At 50.0% G+C, this 21,901-nt stretch overlaps 1 protein-coding gene across 4 annotated transcripts in view; it reads left to right on the plus strand.

Annotated features, from left to right (window-relative positions):
* cadm2a (cell adhesion molecule 2a) overlaps window positions 1–21,600 on the plus strand; it is a 238,525-nt gene extending 216,925 nt beyond the window's left edge. For 3 of the 4 annotated variants that reach the window (XM_084697951.1, XM_084697952.1, XM_084697950.1), the window contains 6 exons: window positions 4,347–4,508; window positions 4,687–4,777; window positions 4,936–5,114; window positions 8,496–8,609; window positions 20,183–20,305; window positions 21,348–21,600. In XM_084697951.1, coding sequence (XP_084554077.1) covers window positions 4,347–4,508; window positions 4,687–4,777; window positions 4,936–5,114; window positions 8,496–8,609; window positions 20,183–20,305; window positions 21,348–21,466 — 788 coding nt within the window. In that variant the 3' untranslated portion in view covers window positions 21,467–21,600. The remainder of the gene's footprint in view (window positions 1–4,346; window positions 4,509–4,686; window positions 4,778–4,935; window positions 5,115–8,495; window positions 8,610–20,182; window positions 20,306–21,347) is intronic. The other variant, XM_084697953.1, reaches the window with a different exon arrangement.
* The last annotated feature ends 301 nt before the right edge of the window (window positions 21,601–21,901 follow it).

A 21,901-nucleotide genomic window follows, 5' to 3' on the forward strand; every position in this document is an offset into this window, starting at 1 on the left:
CACAGAGAGCACACATAGACCTGCATACACACACAGAGAGAGCACACACAGACCTGCGTACACACACAGAGAGCACACACAGACCTGCGTACACACACAGAGAGCACACACAGACCTGCATACACACACACAGAGAGCACACACAGACCTGCATACACACACAGAGAGAGCACACACACACACACTCAGGGGACGACCACCTGAGTGGTGATGACAATAAGACAGACAGTGCCTCTGTGCCTCCTGTGTGTGTCTATGACAGGTTGGAAAGTGAGAAAGAGTGATTAGAGTACAAGGGGGGGGGGGGGGGGGGGGGCACTTTGGTTTTACGGTGTGTCTGTGTGTGTCTGCGTGTGTGTGTGGGTGTGTGTGGGTGTGTGTGGGTGTGTGCCTGCGTGTGTTTGCGCGTGTGTGTGTGAGAGAAACACCTGCCTTCTCCGAGTTCATACTAATTCAAGCTAGCAGGGGGCTTGGATATGAACCTCCACTTCCAACAGCTAGCATATGGAAGCTGTGATCACAGGTAGGACACGGCCTAACACAGGGAGAGAAAGCGAGCGAGAGAGAGAGAGACTGAGGCAAGCAAAGTGAGACAGCGTTGTGTGTGTGTGTCTGTGTGTGTGTGTGTGTGTGTGCGTGTGAGCGTTGAACTCTGAGACTCCAGTTCCCTGCTGGCAGGATTAGAGAAAGCTCCATAGCAGTTGTTGAGGCTGTTTACTCAAACCCAGCAGTCAACCGCTCCCTCTGTCTCTCTGTCTGTCTCTCTCTCTCTCCCTCCCACTCTCTCGGGCTTTCTCTCCCTCTCCCCCTCTTCCCTTCTCTCTTCCTCTCTGTCCACCTCCTCTGTCTCTGTCTGTCTCTTCCTGTGTCGCCGTCCCGCTCTCCCTCCCCTTCTATCGCTCTCTATCTCTCTCTCTCTCTCTCTCTCTTGACTCTCTGACTCTCTCTCCTCATCCATCCTCCCTCCCTTCTGTCATCAATCCCCTGCCTGGCTTCGCTCCTCTCTTCCCCTCTCCGGCTCTCTCCCCCACTCTCAGTTTCCCCATTGAGCCACTGAAAGACTCCCCCCTCCCTTCCTTCTCCCTCCCCCCTCCCCCTCCCTCCCTCCCTCCCTCCCTATAGCAGCGTATAGGAGTGGGCCTTGACTACAGAGTAGGCGCTTAACACACCATGGACACGCCCGGCCACACAAACACAGGCACACAGACTCCAATGGAGAGTATAATGCATGACAGGTGGATGGTGAGGGGTGCACACAGTTGGGCGTTGGGTTACGTGTGTCGTTCACCTCAGGTGTGACTTTGTGCATGGTGAATGTGTGTGTGTGAGTGGGTTTACATGCGAACAGGTTGCAGGATAATCCTGGAGCTCTGTACCTGAGCTTGAAAATATGGTCCCAGCACCGTCACCCAGCTTTCGGGTGCGGTCTGAGGAGAATATCTCCAGGATCTCTACTTGATGTTGTGTGCACAGGAAAGTGAAATTGTTTTTGTTTGGCGAGTGGGTGGGGGTGGGGGGGGGGGGGGACGCGAGAGCGCTCGACAGTAGAACGTGGTGTCAGGTGATCCCAAAGGTACTGCCCTAGCAACCCGGCGCGGTCGTTTGCGTGTTGCCGAAGGGGTCTCGAACGAGAGCGCTCGCAGCGGGAGCACCGCGTGTCTGCCCTCGAGCCCCGTCGTCCCCTCTGACGTGGAGAGGCGGTCGACGTCGGAGCCCCTCGCCCCTTCCCTGCTCCTCACGTACCTCCGACTCCCTTCTTTCCGTGTCTTTCTCGTTGGTTTTTCTTCCGTCGCCGCCCTCTCGGTCGCTCCCCCGTCTGCTCCTCGACTGTTTTCCACTCTCCGAGCGTCTGCGAGTGTGTGTGTGTGTGTGTGTGTCAGTCGACGTGCGTGTGTGTCAAGGGAACTCCCGTCCATCTCAGAGGCTGAATGGGGCAGCTGGGTATCCATCGGTGTTGCTGTGATCGGACGTCAGAGGGCAGATGAAGGCTCTCCGTCGAAACAGACACGACGCGCGGACACGCCCGGGTCGCAGACGGGCACCCGGACACACACACACACACGGGTCTGTTTGCAAACGCACAGACGCACACACGTCCGCACGGCGCGCAAATGTGCACTGTCACTGTACTGTTCACCAGATTTGTAAAGGACTTCCCTCAAAAAGAGGGTTGACAACATTTCACAGCTGCACCACAATGTCAGTCACACTCCATTACGAGGATACGCTGGAGCACTGGACCAGACTAGACGATCAAATCCACCATCCGCGGGGTTTACATTTCACAAACCCGGGAAAAAATGTCATTTATTCAGTGTAATTCCGATTTAAAAACCTTTTAAAGTCCACTTGAGGATTTACTCTCGAAAACTTGATGTTAAAACACATTAAAAGACGGCTGGCATGGCAACAAGCTTACACACACACACACAGACTGACTCATAGCTTTGGTAATAAATGCATTCATTTTCTGCCTCAGCAGCAGTAATGCAGACTCTACAGGCAATCACACAGAGCTATTCTGTTGAATCAACACATTACAGACATAAAACACAGCTAGCTTGTAATCCCTGTTTCAAATTAGCGCCGAGGCACAAAAAAACATTATTAAATGTCATCAGGGGGGAGATTTCCACGTAATGGCTTTCTTGGCCTTGAACATGTTGGCTTTAACTCTAAAGCTTGGTGAATAGACTGTTTTCGCTCCTGGGGCCACAGTCAGGGCAGAAGCTACACTTCATTGTTCAACTTAGTTCAAAAGAAGAGAGGATAAATGAGGGAAGAAATACTGGAAGACACCGGAAAGGGGGTTGGGAGACAATCTGTTCAGAACATGGCAACCCGCTGACAGGACACACTGCTTGCCATATGTATGTCCCCTAAAGAGTGACACCAGCAGGGGCAGGGTGGAGAGAGAGATGAAAAGGGGGTTGAGGAGGAGAAAGTTAAGCAGCTGACTGCGACAGCAAGCTCGAGATCCAGAGGACCATTTCTCTTCATCAGGTGTCTTTGTGCCCAGACCTGGCCCCTCCCTATTTCTGTCCAGGTGTTGCTAAGGCAACGCACCTGCCAATCATTCATTTCCCCGGAGGGGAGGCGGGCTCTGTGCGCATCAACAGAAGGAAGTGACTGAGCAGCAAAGATTGTTTGGAGAAGGAAACTGGAGACAGAGCGAGAGAGAGTGAGAGAGAGAGAGAGAGAGAGAGAGAGAGAGAGAGAGAGAGAGAGAGAGAGAGAGAGAGATGAAGTGGATTGAAAGACAGGGAGGGGGAGAGGGAGGGATGGATGGATGGATGAATAGATGGATGGATAGATGTTGCTCATGGAGCCATATCCCAGCGGGATAGCAGATGAGAAGAGAGGAGGAGGAGGGGGAGGGTGGGCAGTGGAGGGGGAGCCAGTGGTAACAAATAAACAAACTCAGTCAGTCGGAGGGGGAGAGGGAGGGAGAGAGAGAGAGACAGAGAGCGCGTTCACACACGAACGCTCTCCGGAGCTTGTTACGGCGGAGGCGAGAGGAACAACAGGGAGATGCCAAACAAGGGAGGGGAAAAAAAATCAACACAAACAATTAAATGGGGGAGAAAAACAAACAATACAAATTCGGTTCCACTCAATGACGGCGACATGCACCTGTGTTTGGCAGCCTGCCGCGCATGTGTACGTGCATGCTGCCGATGGCTGGGCTCCGTATTGACGGATCTGAACTGCGGCTCTGCTGACAATAAGGATGTGCGTCTCTCTCTTTCCAACTTCGCCTAACCAAGCAGCTCGCTGAACCTGTCACATGTGGAAGCTGTCATGTCTGGTCACGCTGATAGCGGGGAGGTAGACAATGGTGGCCTGGATAAGTCTATGCAGGCCGGACACGGAGAGACATGGGGAGCGAGAGAGAAAGAGAGGGAAAGAGAATGTTAGAGAGAGAGAGAGAGAGAGAGAGAGAGAGAGGGAGAGAGCCAGAGAGGGAGAGAGAAAAAGGGAGAGGAAAAGGAAGAGAGAAAAATGGAGAGAGAGAGGGAGACAAAAAAAGGGAGAGAGAGAGCGACGGGCCGAAGCACTCCGCTGCTCTCTTTCAAAACTATTCTGAAAACTTCGACGTGCCCATCGAGCTGTAAGAAGTGAAAAACGGAAAGAAAAATCAATATGAGAGACATATCCTGAGAGGCACACACTCACAGATACACACACGCGCGCGCGCACAAACACAAACTCATACTTTGCAGTCTTGTTGTTTTGGGGATGTTGTTGTTGGGGGACAGGACAGGCGCGTGTGTGTGTGTGTTTTCGCACGGTGATTTGAACACGCTGCTGACTTGGTGAACGCGCGCGTGTCCGCGTGTGCACAGGTGCTAAGGAGGTGAATGCCAGCGGCAAGACCTTCACGGTGCGCAACTCCCTGCAGCTGCGGGTTGACAGGAACGATGACGGCGTGGCCTATACCTGCAAGGTGGACCACGTAGCCCTGACCCAGTCACCACAGCAGGCCACCGAGGTCCTGGAGGTCCACTGTGAGTACACACACACACACGCAGAGACACACACACTTGAAAAAACTCACGTACAGATTTGAAGACACACAGCCATACACCCAGACCACGGCAGGCACACACATTTTCTTGTGGAAATGATTTATGACGTGTTGCCGGCTCAACGCCACCCCCCCCCCCCCCTCTCTCTCTCTGTCAGATGCCCCTCGTGTGGAGATCACACACTCGCTGACCTTCCCTCAGGAAGGCCAGTATCTGAAGCTGGAGTGCGTCTCCAAAGGCAATCCCTCGTAAGTGTGTGTGTGCCCCCCCCCCCCCCCCTCCTCCTCACCATCGTCGTCGTCATCGCCATCATCATAGTAGCCACAGGACTGAACAGTAGGCGTCAACCCGCCTAACCCCGACCCCCTCCACCCCCCCACCCCCACCCCTCCCGCCCTCCCCCCAGGCCGGACCCCGTCATGTGGACCAAGGACGGGGGCGAGCTGCCCGACCCGGAGCGCATGATTGTGGAGGGACGGGAGCTCACCTTCACCTCCCTCAACAAGACGGACAACGGCACCTACCGCTGCGACGCCACCAACCACCTGGGCACCAGCAGTGCCGAATACATCCTCTACGTCTACGGTGAGCGGCGGACGGCCACACACACACACACACACACACCCACACACACACACACAGACAGGAAACGTAGAGACCCGGAGAAAGAAATATGTGACGGAGGCAGATTGTTTTAGTGCTGTGTCGTTCGGGGGAACGCGAGGAACGTCATAGAGGAAGATGAGTGAATCCCGGGAACGCCTGAGGAGGAAGAGGAGGAGGAGGAGGAGGGGGAGAGGTAAGAGAAGGAGCGTGGGGGGATCCGGAGCCCTCCTCCTCTCCGCTGTTTCGGCGATGACATCCATCGGGAGTAATAACGCTTCCGAGGGGAGAGCAGAAGCGAGACTTTTCCCTCACCCCTGTTTTTCTGAAGGGTTTAGGAAGACGGCGGGAGGTGGGGGGGTGGGGGGGGGGAGGGAGAAGGGAGAAGGCAGTCGTGTTTAAAGACAGGCTCTGTTATCGTGGGAAGAGCGGGGGGAGGAGAGAGAAATAATCAAAAAGGTCGAGAAGAAAGAGCTCCTTTTTAGTTTCCCTGTTTGAGAAAGAGAGTGGTCGGAGAATCAGCCTTCTTGGTTCCAGCTCTTCTGATGTGAGCTACTGATATCCCTGTGGGCGGGAGCTTGTGTTACAGTGTTGGTTCTTCATACCGTGTCTGTGGGGTCGATCTGTAGGTGTATTCAGACCCAGAGCAAACATACCAGACTCGAATGAACTCATACATTTTGGATTGCCAGTTCCAAGCAGGTCCTAAGAGGAGAGGCGCTTGCAAGAGGAGAGCTAGCTGAACTGGTTTAAGCCCTGATGCAAACCAACACAGCCCAGTGTCCAAGCAGACCTTGGAGACAGCAGAAGTCTTGACAGGGAATCTTTTTAAGAGCAGAAACAGGAGATAGCAGAACAGACCTGTGGAAATAACACCGGTCAAAACCTTCAAAGTATTTAAAAGAGTGCTCCCTTGGTCCATTGGTGTCTGTACAATTAATCCGATGAATTTGCGTTTTTCATAATAAAACATATTAGAATTCTCAACCAGGAACAAAATGGTTTAACCCTAACCCTTGTTAGGTTTAGTTTGAATGTGTCTTGGAAATAACCAATGCTGGAGTCAGTGCAGATGGATTCCCAAGTTGAATTCAACTACATTATTTCTGAACTATTTCGACATGAAAGCCCCAAGCTGAAGTTAGGGGTCCATTCAAACACCAATTATAACAGTTGGAAGACAACTATGAATTACCTAGAGGGGATGAAATGAGAAACGAAGAAAGTGGAAAAGTGTAAACAAACCAAACGCTGAAAATCCAGAATGATGATGAGGCCATTTGGAAAAACTTCATCTGTCTTTTATGTTAGTCTCTTGAAGTGAGCCTAAGGGAATTCAATGAATGCTGATTCCTACGATACCACAGTTATAGCCCTTAACAAAATAAGCCAAACGTCTTTGCTCTTTGTGGATCCCAAAAGAGTTTTGAAAGTTGCAGAGATTTGGGCACATAACTCTTCATGACTTGATTTTTTTGTTGTTGCTGGTCTAGACTCATAAAACCTTCAGCTAGATACTTAGCCAAATTAAATCCAGCGTATTAAACATTCGGAATTTTTTTCTTCTATATTCCTCTTTCTCCTCCTTGAAGGTCTTGAGCAGATTAAATTAGACCTGTCTATGTGACGTGCATAAAGTAGTTCCTCCTTCAACATACAGTCAAATACCAGCTCAGTGTAACAATAAGAGTAACTGACACACTTAATGATGTTGATGCTATAAAGCAGACAACTTCCTCCACAACTCGAGAAGGTAATTGGGAATCGCAGCCATGTCCGTATTCATTACCCGTTCCTTTGAAATGGCACACAGGTTCCCCTACCCTTCACCGGCGATTAACACACCTTTTAGCTCTTCGCAATGGTCGCCATCATTCCTGAAAATGCCTTTTTGATGGTTTGTCGAAAACGTACTCGTTTTTTTTTCCCCCTCCCTATTCGTGCTCTTCTCCAGATGAGCACTTAGTTGCTCGGTGATTCACGCCAAGGCTGAAATGTCACCCAGGCGCTGAGGATGCTGGGGCCTCAGAAGTAGTGCCTTGGCCAATTAAAAGCCTCCAGCTCTCTCTGTAATAAGGAGGCAGACATTACGGTAAAAGGCAAGGTTCTGCTGTAACCCCATTAACTTTGTCACACGATATTTCAGTTCTATATTTAACAAGATGCTTTCATGGGCCAAAGTGAGAAATATTACCTAGGATAAAATAAAACAAAATTGACGCAGTGTTCCATTTTAAAGTCAAAAGTCAATTACGCCTGAGAACATGGAATTATAATAGCAGGTAGATTTTCACGTTTTAAGTAATTACGCAATAGTTATTCAGCAGTGGTTGATAGTGGATAGTAAATTCAGGTAGAAGCTGCCAGGGATAACCAAAAAAAGATTCTATAATTTATAATTAAGTCAATAAATGAGAAATATTTTGCTGTGAAGCAAGGGTTTATCTGGACATTTTTAAATGAGTATTGTTGAATTCCACTACCCTGTCAATGTTATCCACTTCACTGGCTGTGTGAGGTCATCAGTGTGCAGCTTGTTATGGACTGGCCTTATCAAAGCATGCCGACTTGTCTCTCCTTAGCCTTTATCTAAACTGGGCTCCGTGCGAAACAGCCTTGATGGCTAAATGCTAACTTCATATCTGAACATTAATCATGGTAATAGGCACTGGATAAAGTTGAATCTTATCCTTAGCTCTTATCGTCCTAACCTCGTTAAAGCCCCATGGTTGGTAGCACTATGCTTACACCCAATATGCTAATATGCTAATACCACAACAAAGGGAAAGGCCAGACAAAGCTTTGAAATCTCGGCTTCCATTTTGTTTTGTGTTCCCGACCAATGAATAAATCATATGGAGCTCCACTTCCTGGTGATGCGTCTTGCCTTCAAAACCTGACTGGCATGACCTTTGACCCCTCCGTCCCTGTTAGTATTCTAACAGCCTCAAGTCTGTGAGTTAACTTTCAAACTCTAGGATCCAGGATTCGACATGAATAGAATGGTAAAGGATTGTCTTAAACAATGTTGTGCACACATCCAAGGCATTTGAAACTGTGGCCCATGTCAACGTTCGGGGAGTAGTTTATTTTTTGTTTTCTGTTATTAACTGATTTATCGGTAGCGTCTGTATGTATGCCGCACACAATTTTGTTTCCCATGTTTGAATCTATCATTTGAGTTTTTCATCCTCTCATTTATATAGCCTATAATTATACAAACATATACAACAATATATATCATGTTGATTTTGTTGATTTTTCGTCATCGTTGTTTGGTCTGTCTCTCCATCTGTCCATCCGTTCATATGTTTGTTTTTGTTTCTGTGTGTGTGTGTGTATCGTCTGCGTCCCATCCCCTAGACGTCCCCACCACCCCGCCTCCACCCACCACTCCTCCCCCCCATCCCACCCCTCCAGACACCGCCGTCCTCTTAGACAGCCACGCCTCAGAACGCACCGTCACCGACGAGAGAGGTACAGTACCCCCCCCCCCCACACTCCCCCCCCTGCATATACCCACACCAGCGCACACCTCTGTCCTCACACCCACCCTTCCCCGTCTCCTGTCTCCTCCTGTCGCCGCCCTGGTCCTCCTTCTCTCTCCTCCTTCTCGCTCGCACCGTCCGGGGCAGTGCTCCTCTACATACGCGCCTGTTTGTCTCTCTCTCTGTCTCTTTCTGTCTCTCTCTCTGTGTCTCTGTCTGTCTCTCTCTCTCTGTCTCTCTCTTTGTCTCTCTCTCTGTCTCTCTCTCTCTCTGCCTCTCTCTCTCTCTTTCTGTCTCTCTCTCTCTCTGCCTCTCTCTCTCTTTCTGTCTCTCTCTCTCTGTGTCTCTCTCTGTGTCTCTGTCTGTCTCTCACTCTCTGTCTCTCTCTCTCTCTGTCTCTCTCTTTGTCTGTCTGTCTCTCTCTCTCTGTCTCTCTCTCTGTCTCTCTCTCTCTGCCTCTCTCTGTCTTTCTGTCTCTGTCTCTCTCTCTCTGTCTCTCTCTCTCTCTGTCTCTCTCTCTCTCTGTCTCTCTCTCTCTCTGTCTCTCTCTTTGTCTGTCTCTCTCTCTGTCTCTCTCTCTATCTCTCTCTGTCATCCTACCCCACTTTTCTGTCATGCGTACCTCATCCACAATCTGCCACCTCTTTCAATGTGGCCGTCTTTTTGCGTTTCTCCCCAACGTAATGGATCTCCCGTACCACTGCATTACATCTCCCCTGCCTCACGCCCATTATTCCCTCCACCCTCAGCCCCTCGGCCCGGCTTCTCCCCTTACTTCTCTCTCATCTCATTATCGCTCCTTCCCTTTCTCTTCCCCTCCAAGTGTGCCTGTGCTCTCCACCGAGATTTTGCTGAGGACGTCTCTCTCTCATTCTCTCTATCTCTCCATCTCTCTCTCTCTCTGTCTCTCTCTCCATCTGTCTCTCCATCCAGCTTACCCTCTTTTTAACACTCCTACTCCACCTCCTGTCAGTTCGCCCCAAACACCTACTTCCTGATTCTTGCAGAGTCATGTTGACCTGTTCGTGTGCGTTACCTCGGGTCTCCTCCACCCTTCCGCTGGCGATGAACTGATCTTTCAGCTGTCCGCCATGCCTGTCCCAGTGTCTGTTCACCTCAACGCCAACTTCCTGCTCCTCAGTTATTTTTCTCTGCACCAAAGAGTTCCCTTTTTTTCCCACTCCCCTTCATTCATCCTTCACTCCTTTCCTGTCTCGTGGGACATTCCCCCCCCTAGGGATTCAGAGCTTTGTGATGTCCTGTCAGTTCCTTCATCCCTCTCTTGATTTTTCCCCCTCCTGTTCGGATGCGTGTTTGTCTAGCCGCCCTGTCGTCTGGAGGTTTCAGGGACATGGGTTCTCCGATACCACAGCCAGAAGCCGACGCCTTCTCCCTGTGCGCTCGGAATACCCTCATTTCACACAGTCTCATTTATTACCTTCCACAGGTTCTCCCTTCACCCCCACCCTAAGCAAATAACGCCGTAAGCTCGCTTCTAATCCATTTTCCTCTTTTTTAATCAAGTTCTTTCAGTTTCTTTTGGGGGGGGGGGGGTTCCACCGATGACATCTGGCTCGGCTCCACGGTAAACATATGCTACAGCATGTCCGGAGTCAAGAGTTATGCCTTTACACTCCACGCCTTTATACTCTTCCTCCGTTTCTCCTCTCTCCTCTGTCATACTTGTGCTGTATCCTGAGGGACAGACAGACAGGCATACAGACAGAACGACAGACAGACAGACAGGTTGAGCCAGTGACAGGCTGTCGTTAGACTATATTGCATCACGTCGGTCGACCCTGTGACAACAATGATCTGCATCTGTTGGAGCCCCCTACACCCGCTTCGCGCGACGACGGCACGGCGACTTTGCAAACTTGTCGAAGTGAGACGCGCTCCTCCGCAAGCTTGGCAGTCAAGGTGTCCCCTGTGCAAAACAATAAACTGATTTGGACTGAATCGGCCGCACGTGGCTCTTATGTAAATATATGTACATAATCATGCATATACAGGCGGCGTGCGAGTCGCACAGTATCTCCGCGGTGCGGGGTCTCATGTTTATGGACGACGTGGAGGTACGTACGTGTGCCCTTGACCACCCTTCTGTCCGCGCCACATCGAAGAGATGGCAGACTGACCCGGGGGGGAGGGAGGCGGTGGAGGGAAAGGGGGGGGTGGACGCAGTCATCTCTCAAATCCGGGTGAACGTAACAAGTTCCCCTCTCAGCTTTGGCATGTTGACACAGTCGGCGCCGACGTCTGGGGAAATTGCCGCGCCGCGCCATGTTGATTCGGCGGTCGTATATCTGTTTGACATGTGGACAGGATGGAGGCCTCGAGAGAGAAGTCCCGAGCCCCCCCCCCCCCCCGCTTCTTTCAGCACATCAGACACAGACACAGGGAGCCGTCCTGCCGAGAGAGAGACAGGCTGACGGCCGCCGTTTGCGGCGGGGGATGCCTCTGCGCAGGTGCTCGCTGGCGAGCGGCTGTCTTTCCTCCGGGAGGCTCTCAAGGGGCCAGGGGGTCCACACGGTGCCAACGCTGGCTGTGCACCCCCACCCAAAGCTCTGTCTCGCACACACACACACACAAACGTTGTCGCTGTCTGGCTCTCTCCCCCCACCCCCCAGCCGAGCTTAATGGCTGTAATAACTCTTGCACAGGGTATCAGGGGGGCCTTACGATGTCATCAATGCCCCTCCCCCCCCCCTCTCTCTCCTTCCAACCCCCCTTGCCCTCCCCCTCGTCCCCTCTTAGCTCCTTCTAAAATCTGCCAAATGCATTTTTATGGCTTGCAAATTAGCTTTGACCTTCGGAAGCTGAAAGGTTGAGTAAAGCACAAGGGTTTCCGGGGTGTTTAAAATATTTACGACTCACTTTTCATAATCAGTGCTCCGCCGGCCAACTTCTTCCAGCCCATATCGCCCCGGAGAAAGGCCCGCTGCGAGGCCTGCTGCGATTAGTCATGCCTAGTGTCACGGTCTGCAGAAACCGTGGTGTGGAAATAAAATCCATCCACTTTTTTTTTCAGTGGGGGACATTTCGTTTTTTTCCAGGACCATTAGTACTTTCCAGCCATGAAAGAAAGAAAATAAAAGGAATAAAAGAGAAGTAAAAGACAAGTAGAACCTTGAGCTGGTGGGAGTTCAGAACACAGGAATTATGGCTGTATTGTTATGGTCTTTTCTTCCCCTTAGAGTCTCAACCGTCACTCAGTTGAGGTTACCATGGTAATACATGGCCCATTATGGTCTGCTGCATAGACTTAATAACACATCAAATTCCCCTTAAAAAACCCTAAAAAACCTTCTGTCCTCCCATAAAGCGTAGCTAGTGTATCGAAGGAGCCGACTGGGGTTGGCACTTTTTCAAGGTCTAGGACAAGCGCTGCACTTTAGGTAAAATGATTAGATAAATTCAAATATGAGAAACAGTGCCCTCACTCTTGTCTGAACTCTGCTTTCCTACAGATCGTGTTTGATGTGGTTTCACATAATAAGCCAGGGAGGAAGGCCCGCCTCTGCGAAGGCAATTGGCTGGAACAGAATCGATGAAATACAATTGTCTGGAAAGTAGCGGGTCACTTCAAAAATCAGAAATGTACATTATACTGGCACTGAGCTTCTTACTGAGTGTCAAAACAACTCTTAGAGGACATCAGTAGAATACAAAACTTGTCTATAGGGAATAAAACCCATTTTTATTTTGAAAATAAATTATACCCTGATTTTGAGTGTCAGGTCAAATTGAATGTAGCTACTGAGTAGGTCATAATCGATGAATGTACTTTATTTCTACCTATTCTAATGTTGTGGTAATGCTTTCATAGTTCTCAAATTGAAACAGCTTATTTCCTTTGTAGAAAAGTCAGCCATCCAGTATTTTGTATTGCTCTTTAGGCTTGTTTTGACAGCAAAAGCCACTAGTTGACTTCAGAAAAACCGGTTTTTACACTCTGGCACGCCCCCTATGACAACACCTTGAAATGAAAGAAAAGCACAATAATTCATGCATGCTATTCCACAGGTAACAATATAGGCCTACAATACAAAGGAGGGCTCCAGTTGCTTCCAATAAGCTGTGGTGGGAATAACACCTCAGGAAGCTTTAATGAGCCGAGTTTAGAAAATGTGTTTGTTTGTGCGTCCCATTTGAAATGAATGGTGGCCAATAGATTATTTGGAATCAGGCCGTTCCCTTGTTTCAGCCCCAGCCTCATTCCCAGCCTCAGCGCCAGCCCCAGCCTCAGCCCCGGCTACATGCAACTGGATTGGGCCTGTTCTTTTCGTCCTCTCTCGGAATCCGCCCGAAATTGGAACGACTCGCGTCCTAATAGGCGGTGTGTCTTTATGTGTTTAACCCCGCTTCACCTGTTTAGGCGGTGTTTGGCTCGGGCCACAGCCCTTGAGTTGGAGCTCAATAGGCACGCCAACACTTTCCATTCCTGAGAGGCCTCCTAACGACGCGTCTTCATTCTCATCGATCGGGGTTTTAATGGAGGGGAGATCCAGGGCACCGAGAATACGACGGGGGAGGACTCTCCGGAGGTTTGAGAGACTATGGGCCGACGAGGACACTCGCCATCTTTAAAATGGAAAAGAGCTGGGCTGCAACCCACATCCCTGGAGAAGGAAGAAAAAAAGGTGGTGGTGGTGATGGTGGGGGGGAAGGGGGGGGGGCGAGGTGGTTAAAATTGAGACAGCGGACCCCGAGTGCCACCTTCCCTCCCTCGCTCTCTCTCCTCGTGTCTCGTCCACCCTCCACCTCCCTCGCTTTTGAAAAAGCGAGGGAGCAGGGGAGGAATTAAAGTGTAATGCAAAGGTCCTTCCACTTAGGCGGCAGGCCCAGGTTATTGATGACCTGTCACGCTGAGACGCTTCAGGATAGAATTATCGGGACGATTTGGAATAAAGCGCAGGACAGAACCCGAGAAATCATTACACGTCCTGGGGCGCCTGTTAAGAATTACACGCAATATTCCCTCTATTCATTACGTCTTAGCAGTAAAGGACACTACAAGTAATCTTGGATCACACGGGCACACAGAGAGAAAGAGAAGTAGGCCTCATTTGCTGAAAAGGGGCCATTACGTTTTGTTCTTTCTTTTTTTCTTTACTTCGCTCGGTTTCTTCGCTCAGGGAACGAGGTTTATCGCGGTGGCGATGTCACTGTTTCCGAGGCGACCACTGACCTCTGAGAGAACTCAGGTGTTGGGGGTAGAGATTGATTGTCCGGACAGGTGACAGGCGGATGTGCTCGAGCCAGCCGAGCCAGTTCATTAGGGTTATTGGCAACGATCAAATCAATGCGGAGACGTCAAGCGTCACCTGTGTGGTCGGTGATTGATTGGACGGGTTTAGTGCCTTAAGCGCGCTGTGCAGAAGAGCGTGGCCCATGGAATATCCATGATCAATGGGTCCTGTTTGTTAACTTGACGTACGGAGCCGGCTCTGGCGGTTCATCCGTTTGTGTTATACCAATGTTGTTATGTTGCCTTTGATTTGGTCCCGTGTTATTCTTGCTAATCGCTCTGTCCGCTTCATTCTGAGTTTTGCGGTTGCTGGCCAAGTGCAAGGTGGGGGTTAGATAATCAAGCCATGTCCTTCTAGACAGGACAGCTTTGTTGAATAATTAGTAGAAGTAATTTGTTTTCAGAATCTAATTAATTCACTCTGACCCAGCGAGGGGCAGGAGGCACACACACACACACACACACACACACTAGCTCTAGCTCTTGCTCACACTCCAAATCCCAGGTCCCACCCATGTGTGTGAGCGCATAACCGTATGGCACTTGAGCTATTTGTATGCATGAAAGGGGATGGTGTGGGGTGCGTGTGTGTGTGTGTGTGTGTGTCGGAGTGTGTGTGACTGTGCCCACGTGTGTTTCTCCTGGCCCTGTGCTGGTGTCTCATAGGAGCCCTTAATCTGGGCTGCAGTGCCAGCTCATGCATTAGATGCAAATTGCTGAATTTCCAGCCTCAGCCCCCCAAAAAACGGGATCGTAATTGACTTATTGAACTGTCAAGTCTGCAGACTTGAGGTTCTTTTTCATCCGTTCACTCTAACAACCAGTGGGACTCGGCTCAACAAGATTTGGATATGTGTGGTAATGGGAAACCATGGCATGTGTATATTTTACATTTACTGGAGCCTGGCTAGCCATAAATGTGCGAGGCCATAATTCTGTGCCTGGCACTTATCTGTAAGACTAGCTGTATCCAATAATCCAACACAACAGGATTTCAGACAAACAATGCTTTACTTTACTAAACTGTACCCAGATTACTGTCTTTCTCTCTCTCTCTCTCTCTCTCTCTCTCTCTCTCTCTCTCTCTCTCTCTCTCTCTCTCTCTCTCTCTCTCTCTCTCTCTCTCTCTCTCTTCCCCTCTCTATCTGTCTGTTTCTCTCTGCCCTCCTGTTATTCCCAAACACACCGAAACACACGGGACGCACACGCTGACCCACAGCCCGAGCACACAAGGACGTGGCAGGACTAAAAGCCCACGGTGAGGCGACTGGTGCCGTATCGATCGGAGGCACCGAGGCCTGTGATTCATGAGCCCATATCAGAGACGGAGGAGCGCTGGAGAAAAAGAAACACTTTTTTTTCCCTCCCAGTTCCAAACGGAGACAGCGATACTTTCAGGTGCAAGCGGGTAGAATTCCAATCGTCACCGAGCCGGGTGGTGGTGTGTGGTGGTTGGTGGGGGGGGGGGGGGGGAGAAGAGGGGGGGGGGGGGGGTGGAGGGGGGAAGGGGGGGAGGGGGATGCAGCCAAACGTCACGCCGGCCATAACACAGACCCTTGTAAGGAGCGTGTGTAGATATGATGGAGAGCAGGCCTTGATTAAAACAGGTGGTCGATTGAGCTCGCCGCTCACACACACACACGCACGCACGCACACACTCTGGGCCCGATCTTGCACCCAGCGCAATTGACTTAGTCAACGACGCAAATTCCTAGTTTGCACTCGACGCAAAGCCGAATTTTCCCTCCCCAGACGCACGTCGAAATGACCTTGGGCTCCCGTGGGCAGTTCAGCGAAAAAGGAGGCTTGTTCCGGCGCAAACGTTCCCTGGTGCTATCTTGCAGTTTCCGAAAAACAATTCCGCTACTGACCAGGAAAAAACGTGGTCTGAAGAACTTCATTTGTAACAACTGTGGCAATTTGCCATGGAACAAGCGCTGCTCTTAAAGGGAATGTGCGATGACGCTCTGATTGGTTTATTGCACGTTACGCCCAAACCACACCCATTAGTAATGTAGCTACTTCAGACCAACCCTTTTTAGATTTGTGCCAGGCGCAAAGTCATTTATCCCGCCGGCAAAAATAACAACCGAGCACAAAGTTACTTACTTGATACTTGCGTTTCAGATCGTCAACAAAGGGCCCTCGGTCTGTCTCTCCTGTGGTCAGGGCTGTGGCCACGTCCCCACAGACGAGAGGGAAAGTCATCTAACAGACAGGGCTAGACAGGCAAAAACAATTGAGCATTAATAAGATCACTCCGTGTGTGTGTGTGTGTGTGTGTGCGCGTGCGTGCGTCTACATGTGTGTTGTGGGTCTGTTTGTGTGCGCGTTCATGTGTGTGTGGCCTCGCTCCCCGGAGGACCTCTCTGGGGTCCTGCCCATCACTTCTCCATGACGGGGTCTCCGACAGTGTCGTGGCCTCCTCCAGCTGAACTCCTGATGAGATAATTGAGCTTTCACTTGAGCTAATATCTCTGCTAATAAGCTCATCTCTCCGTCTCATTGCTCCCCTTTATCAGCTTTGAGAAACTCATCTGTGGCTAATGACTGTTTGGTTTGCTCTCGTTCCGCTCCGAACGGGCAAAATGTTTGCTGAACCAATGAAGGTTTGAACTCAGGTACGACACCAGGCTCCTCCTGCCACCTGACGCACATGCTCCTCGGAATGGGTCACTGTGCGTCACTGGGTTACTGGGTTACTTTGCGTTACTGGACGACTAGGTTCATCTGTGCTACTGGGTCACCGTGCGTTACCGGGTTGTCACTGTGTGTTATTGGAATACTGTGTACTTGGTCATGGTTTGTTACTGGCTAACTGTGTTAGTGTGTATTACTGGATTCCTGTGTTATTCTGTGTTACTGGGCCACTGGGTGTTACTAGGTTTATGTGTGTTACTGGCTGAATGTGATGTGTGTTACTGGGTAGTTGGGTACGTGTTTGTTACTGGGTAAATGTGTTACTGGGTACATGTGTGTTACCGGGTAAATGTGTTACTGGGTACATGTGTGTTACCGAGTAAATGTGTTACTGGGTACATGTGTGTTACCGAGTAAATGTGTTACTGGGTACATGTGTGTTACCGAGTAAATGTGTTACTGGGTACATGTGTGTTACCGAGTAAATGTGTTACTGGGTACATGTGTGTTACCGAGTAAATGTGTTACTGGGTACATGTGTGTTACCGAGTAAATGTGTTACTGGGTACATGTGTGTTACCGAGTAAATGTGTTACTGGGTACATGTGTGTTACCGAGTAAATGTGTTACTGGGTACATGTGTGTTACCGAGTAAATGTGTTACTGCGTACATTACTTGCAGTGTGCATTAAATGGCCATCAGGTTGACCCTGCTCCATAATGGGAATAGACACAAGTGGATGTAGATACACGCCATAGAGAGGCCCTAGCGTGGTTAACCCCGGACGACCCAGTCAACCCCTCTCACCACCACCCCCCCAACACACGCACACACACACCTACACCTGTTAGCACATCGACACACACCAGACACCCCTGCGACGCAGCACTGTTCAATCCACTCGGGCAGACCGAGATCGACCTGCAGACTGACCTGTCCATGTCACCCTGCCGCTCCGGGTCCAAATCACTTTGAAGGTGCAACTGAGAGGTCGGGGTTGTGGGTGGGGTCAGAGTTATGGTGTGTCGGTGGACACTGGAGTGAGGAGCAGCAGAGAACCGCCCTGGACTCGTTTCATCGTATTAAATGAGCCCAACTCACGAGGCGCGACATCCACAGGAGGATTATAAATATTAAAACCGAGAGTTTGCGCTGCTGCGCTCCAATATTAAATCACACGGAGAAGAACGTCTGTGGCCTTATTAAAAGATAATGTGTTCTGGAGAGGGGGAAATGGATCACCTCTCCTTCCCTCCCGCGGTCCCTTGCTCGCCGCCCCGTCCTGGTTTCACGGGAACATCTCTCGGTCGCCCATTTCTTTGTCTCTTTTCCACTCTTTGTATTGGTCTGTCTCTCTCTCTCTTCCCCTCTCTCTCTGTCTGTCTCTCTCGGCCCTCCACTGAGCACTGTAGTCACAAAGAGAAACATGGACAGACAGACATGCAGGCAGTAGGATCAATATTCAGAAAGACATTAATAGTCAGGCAGGCTGACAGAGAGCGACAGGGAGGGAGGGAGGGAGGGAGGGAGGGAGGGAGGGAGGGAGGGAGGGAGGGAGGGAGGGAGGGAGGGAGGGAGGGAGGGAGGGAGGGAGGGAGGGAGGGAGGGAGGGAGGGAGGGAGGGAGGGAGGGAGGGAGGGAGGGAGGGAGGGAGGGAGGGAGGGAGGGAGGGAGGGAGGGAGGGAGGGAGGCCATGTGTGTATCTAGATATCAGAAAGAGGAGCTAAATAGCAGGCCGCTATTTCAGCCATCTGATGGCAACATTCCTGTAACGTTCACTTTGCCGACTGAGCATGACCACAACACAGTGAGACCACAGAGAGAGTGTGTGTTAGAGAGAGAAAAAGAGAGTGGGGTGCGTGTATGTGTGTGTGTGAAAGAGAGAGAGAGAGAGAGAGAGCGAGAGCGAGAGCGTGTGAGAGATAGTTTGTATGTGTGTGTGTTCCCGAGAGTGTGTGTGCGCGTGTGGCATGTCTCCACGGGGAAGCGGTCATGTGTGACAGCCAGGTCACTCGGACCGTAGACGGTTATGGAGCGCGACGGAGCCAGCTGTTCATCTCATACCCACGGACAGAAAAAAGAGAGGGTGAAAGACGGCGAGAAAAAGGATAAAGGGACGTTCTGCAGGGTTAAAGGCAGAGAATAGAGAGAGGGTCAGGAATGGAACAGTGAAGGATAACATAGGGAGAGGCCAAAAAAAAGACGAAAAAAAAAGTCTGGCAGTTCACTCTGTTAGTCCATCTTCTACTCTGTCAATTCTTCCAACTCTGGGTTGACCTTGCTTTCCTAATTAGTAATGCACACACTCACACACACACACAGGCACTCTCTCTTTCTCTCTCGCACACACACGAGCAGTCACCTGCTATATTGACACAGTCTGTGTGCAGAACCGTCCACAGCTGAAGGATGAGGAGACGAGAGCTAATTTCTCCACTCCCTCAGACTGTTATGAATAATACAGGCCATTTCATGATCCATCGTTCTCTCCATCTCTCACCCTCCATCTATCTCTCCAGTTCTCCCTCCCTCCATTTCCCCTCTCCTCAGCTCCTCCACCTGCCTGATGCCCGGCTGGAACGTTGGCACTCACATGTGTCTCTGCCTCGTTCCATTTCTCCCGTCTCTCCGCTCGTGCCCTTTCGGTTCGTCTCTCTCCTGGTTCCGTCTCTTCAGTCGCGTCCCTCCTTTTTTGCGTTCCCTTCAACTTCGCCCCCCTCCACTGCTCCCTGTCCACGCCAGCCGCGACCTGCGTGAAAAGGTTCTTTCCCCCGAACTTTGTGTGAGTGTGTGACATGGACGAAGGCCTTTGGGAATGAGTTCCGGAGGTGAGGGAGGGGGACATGAAGAAGATGAAGGCACATTGGGACGGGTCTGGGCAGGACCCTCCCCCACGGAGGTGCTGTTCTGTATTCATGGTTCGGCTGTGCTATCTCATCTCCTTTCAGAGCTCAGCTGGGGGTTCTGTTGCCACCATGTTAAACTCAAATCACTCTCCCCACAATCACTCTATCTGACTGAGAAACAGTAGTACCCTCCCCCTCTCCCCCCCCCCCCCCCCCTCAAAAAAAAAAAAAAAAACATTTTTCATTTTATTTACATTTTCCATGTGATGATTTATTTACCGCGTTCCGTTGCCCTGGTTTGCATGTCTGGGACTTCTCAGGCTCTACAGGGGGTGTCTGAATAATTCACTCCTCTTTCCTGTTCCTTTCTCATTCGCTTTTACTCCATTTTGCAGCACTGTGTGTGTGGGTGTGTGTGTGTGTGTGTGTGTGTGTGTGGTGGGGGTACGTGTGTGGGTGTACGTGTGTGTGTGTGTGGCTGCTCTCTCCTGCGTGTCAATGCGGTGTCAGCCTCTCTGCGTTTCATTATTCTCTCTGAGATGGGCTGCTCCCACTGCAGGAGGTGGAGGGGGACGAAATGACAGCACCTCAGAATGCTTATCAGCATGAAAGAGCAGGAAATAATCTTCCCTTCCTTCCTTCCTCTCTCTCTCTCTCTCTCTCTCTCTCTCTCTCTCTCTCTCTCCCTTTCTTATCTGTCTCTCGGTCCCTTCTGTTCTCTCTCCATTATTTTTCACGTCCAACCATCTCCCCTCTCTCTCTCTCTCTCTCTCTCTCTCTCTCTCTCTCTCTCTCTCTCTCTCTCTCTCTCTCTTTCTCTGCAGATCCCAATGCCCTTGGACCACATGGCCCAGATCATGCTCTCATTGGTGGAGTGGTGGCAGTCGTGGTCTTTGTCACCTTGTGTTTGATTATAGTTCTGGGACGCTACCTGGCAAGGCATAAAGGTAAGACTAGTAGCTGTAGTTAGGGTCCCCACGTGTAATTGTACAGTTTGATAAAGCCATGGGCCAAATGTATCAAACTCTGTAAAAGAATCCATAAGAAAATTTATACGGAGGATACTGGTACGTACATTTATATTCATAAACTCATTTACTTCATGATTGAGTCAACTTCAGTGTTTTTTTTAACCGTACATGGTTATTGAAACTAGTCTGGTTTTTAAGCAAATGTCTCCTTAAACTATTTATGAACCCTGATCCTTGTGAAGAGAAAAGGCAATAAGAGAAAACATGAAAAAGAGAAATTATACAAACAAGTTCAGGTTCAAGTGACTTTATTTGTATCAGAAGGTAGATTTTGTTTGCAGGCAAGCGAGATTGATTGAATGAATGCCTTCATTGTCATTGCGCATAACAACGAAAATTCAAATTGCAGAGTAATGGTAAGATGGAGAGATCCATCTTACTGCAAACAAAATCGACCTACTGGTACAAATGAAGTAACCTGAGCCCTGACCCTTTGTGAATAATTTGACAGAATGTGAAAAGCAGAAATTAGAGTTATTATTTACTGAAAAAGAGGATTGGAGGAGAGGAGTTAGGTGACCTTAAAAGTGGGATGTCCCAAACAAGGCCCGGCTGCTTCAATATAGAGACATGATTACAGCCGTCAATGTTGTGCGAGCTGAGGTGCATCAACGATGACAATGTAAAGAAAGAAATGGGCGCGACCTGAAAGGACCACATATAGACCATGTCAACTTTGATCATTTCTGCATGCATCGCTGCATCTCTCTTGGCCTTTCGGCCAACGTGTCCTCATATCACACCGACTCAAAAACATAGCGTACGCATGTCGTCTAAACTCTGCAGAGGTACGCGGTATCTAGCGCTAAACCTTTTTAGATCTGAAACTTTGTCTGTTTGGAAGCCGTTTTGAGCGTACGCTCCTTCGTACGTTCGAGCCCGGTCTTGCTACGCTGTTGGAAGTGTTCACGTGAACATGCGAGATGAGTTTGTTTTTTTCCACCATGTGTTTCCATAGGAACATACTTGACAAATGAGGCCAAAGGAGCAGACGACGCACCGGATGCAGACACTGCCATCATCAACGCTGAAGGCAACCACGCACATGCAGAGGAAAAGAAAGAGTACTTCATTTAGACTGCAGAGAGCACTGCGCTGCTCCCATCTTTTCTCTCCATCTCCTCCTCTCTCCCTCTCCCTCTCTCTCTCTTTTCCTCCAATCTCTCCAAATCTCGCTTTCCCCTACCGTCTCTCTGTCTCCTCCTTCCTTCCTTCCTTCCTTCCTTCCTTCTCTCTTCGTGTGGCTGTCCACTGCCCCTGCTGCGTCACCGAGGAAACCCTGGGCAGACTGTAGAGTGAGAATGCCCCTCCACATTTCCTATCTTTGGTTGAATTTCTTTTTTATCAGTCCATCCTGTTCTTCAGCTGTTTGGTTTTTTTTGTTTGTTTGTTTTTACAGGCAGCTCCTCGCTGCCGGAGCTGTGTCTGCCTTCATCCGAATTTTCTCTGTTTTTTCTTTCGTCTTCTCTGTGAAATAAATATCTTATGGATATGCATATCCACCTGAGGCCA

Source organism: Hypomesus nipponensis, chromosome 5 (genome assembly GCF_054491055.1).
Source record: "Hypomesus nipponensis isolate SF chromosome 5, ASM5449105v1, whole genome shotgun sequence".
Lineage (NCBI taxonomy): Eukaryota > Metazoa > Chordata > Actinopteri > Osmeriformes > Osmeridae > Hypomesus > Hypomesus nipponensis.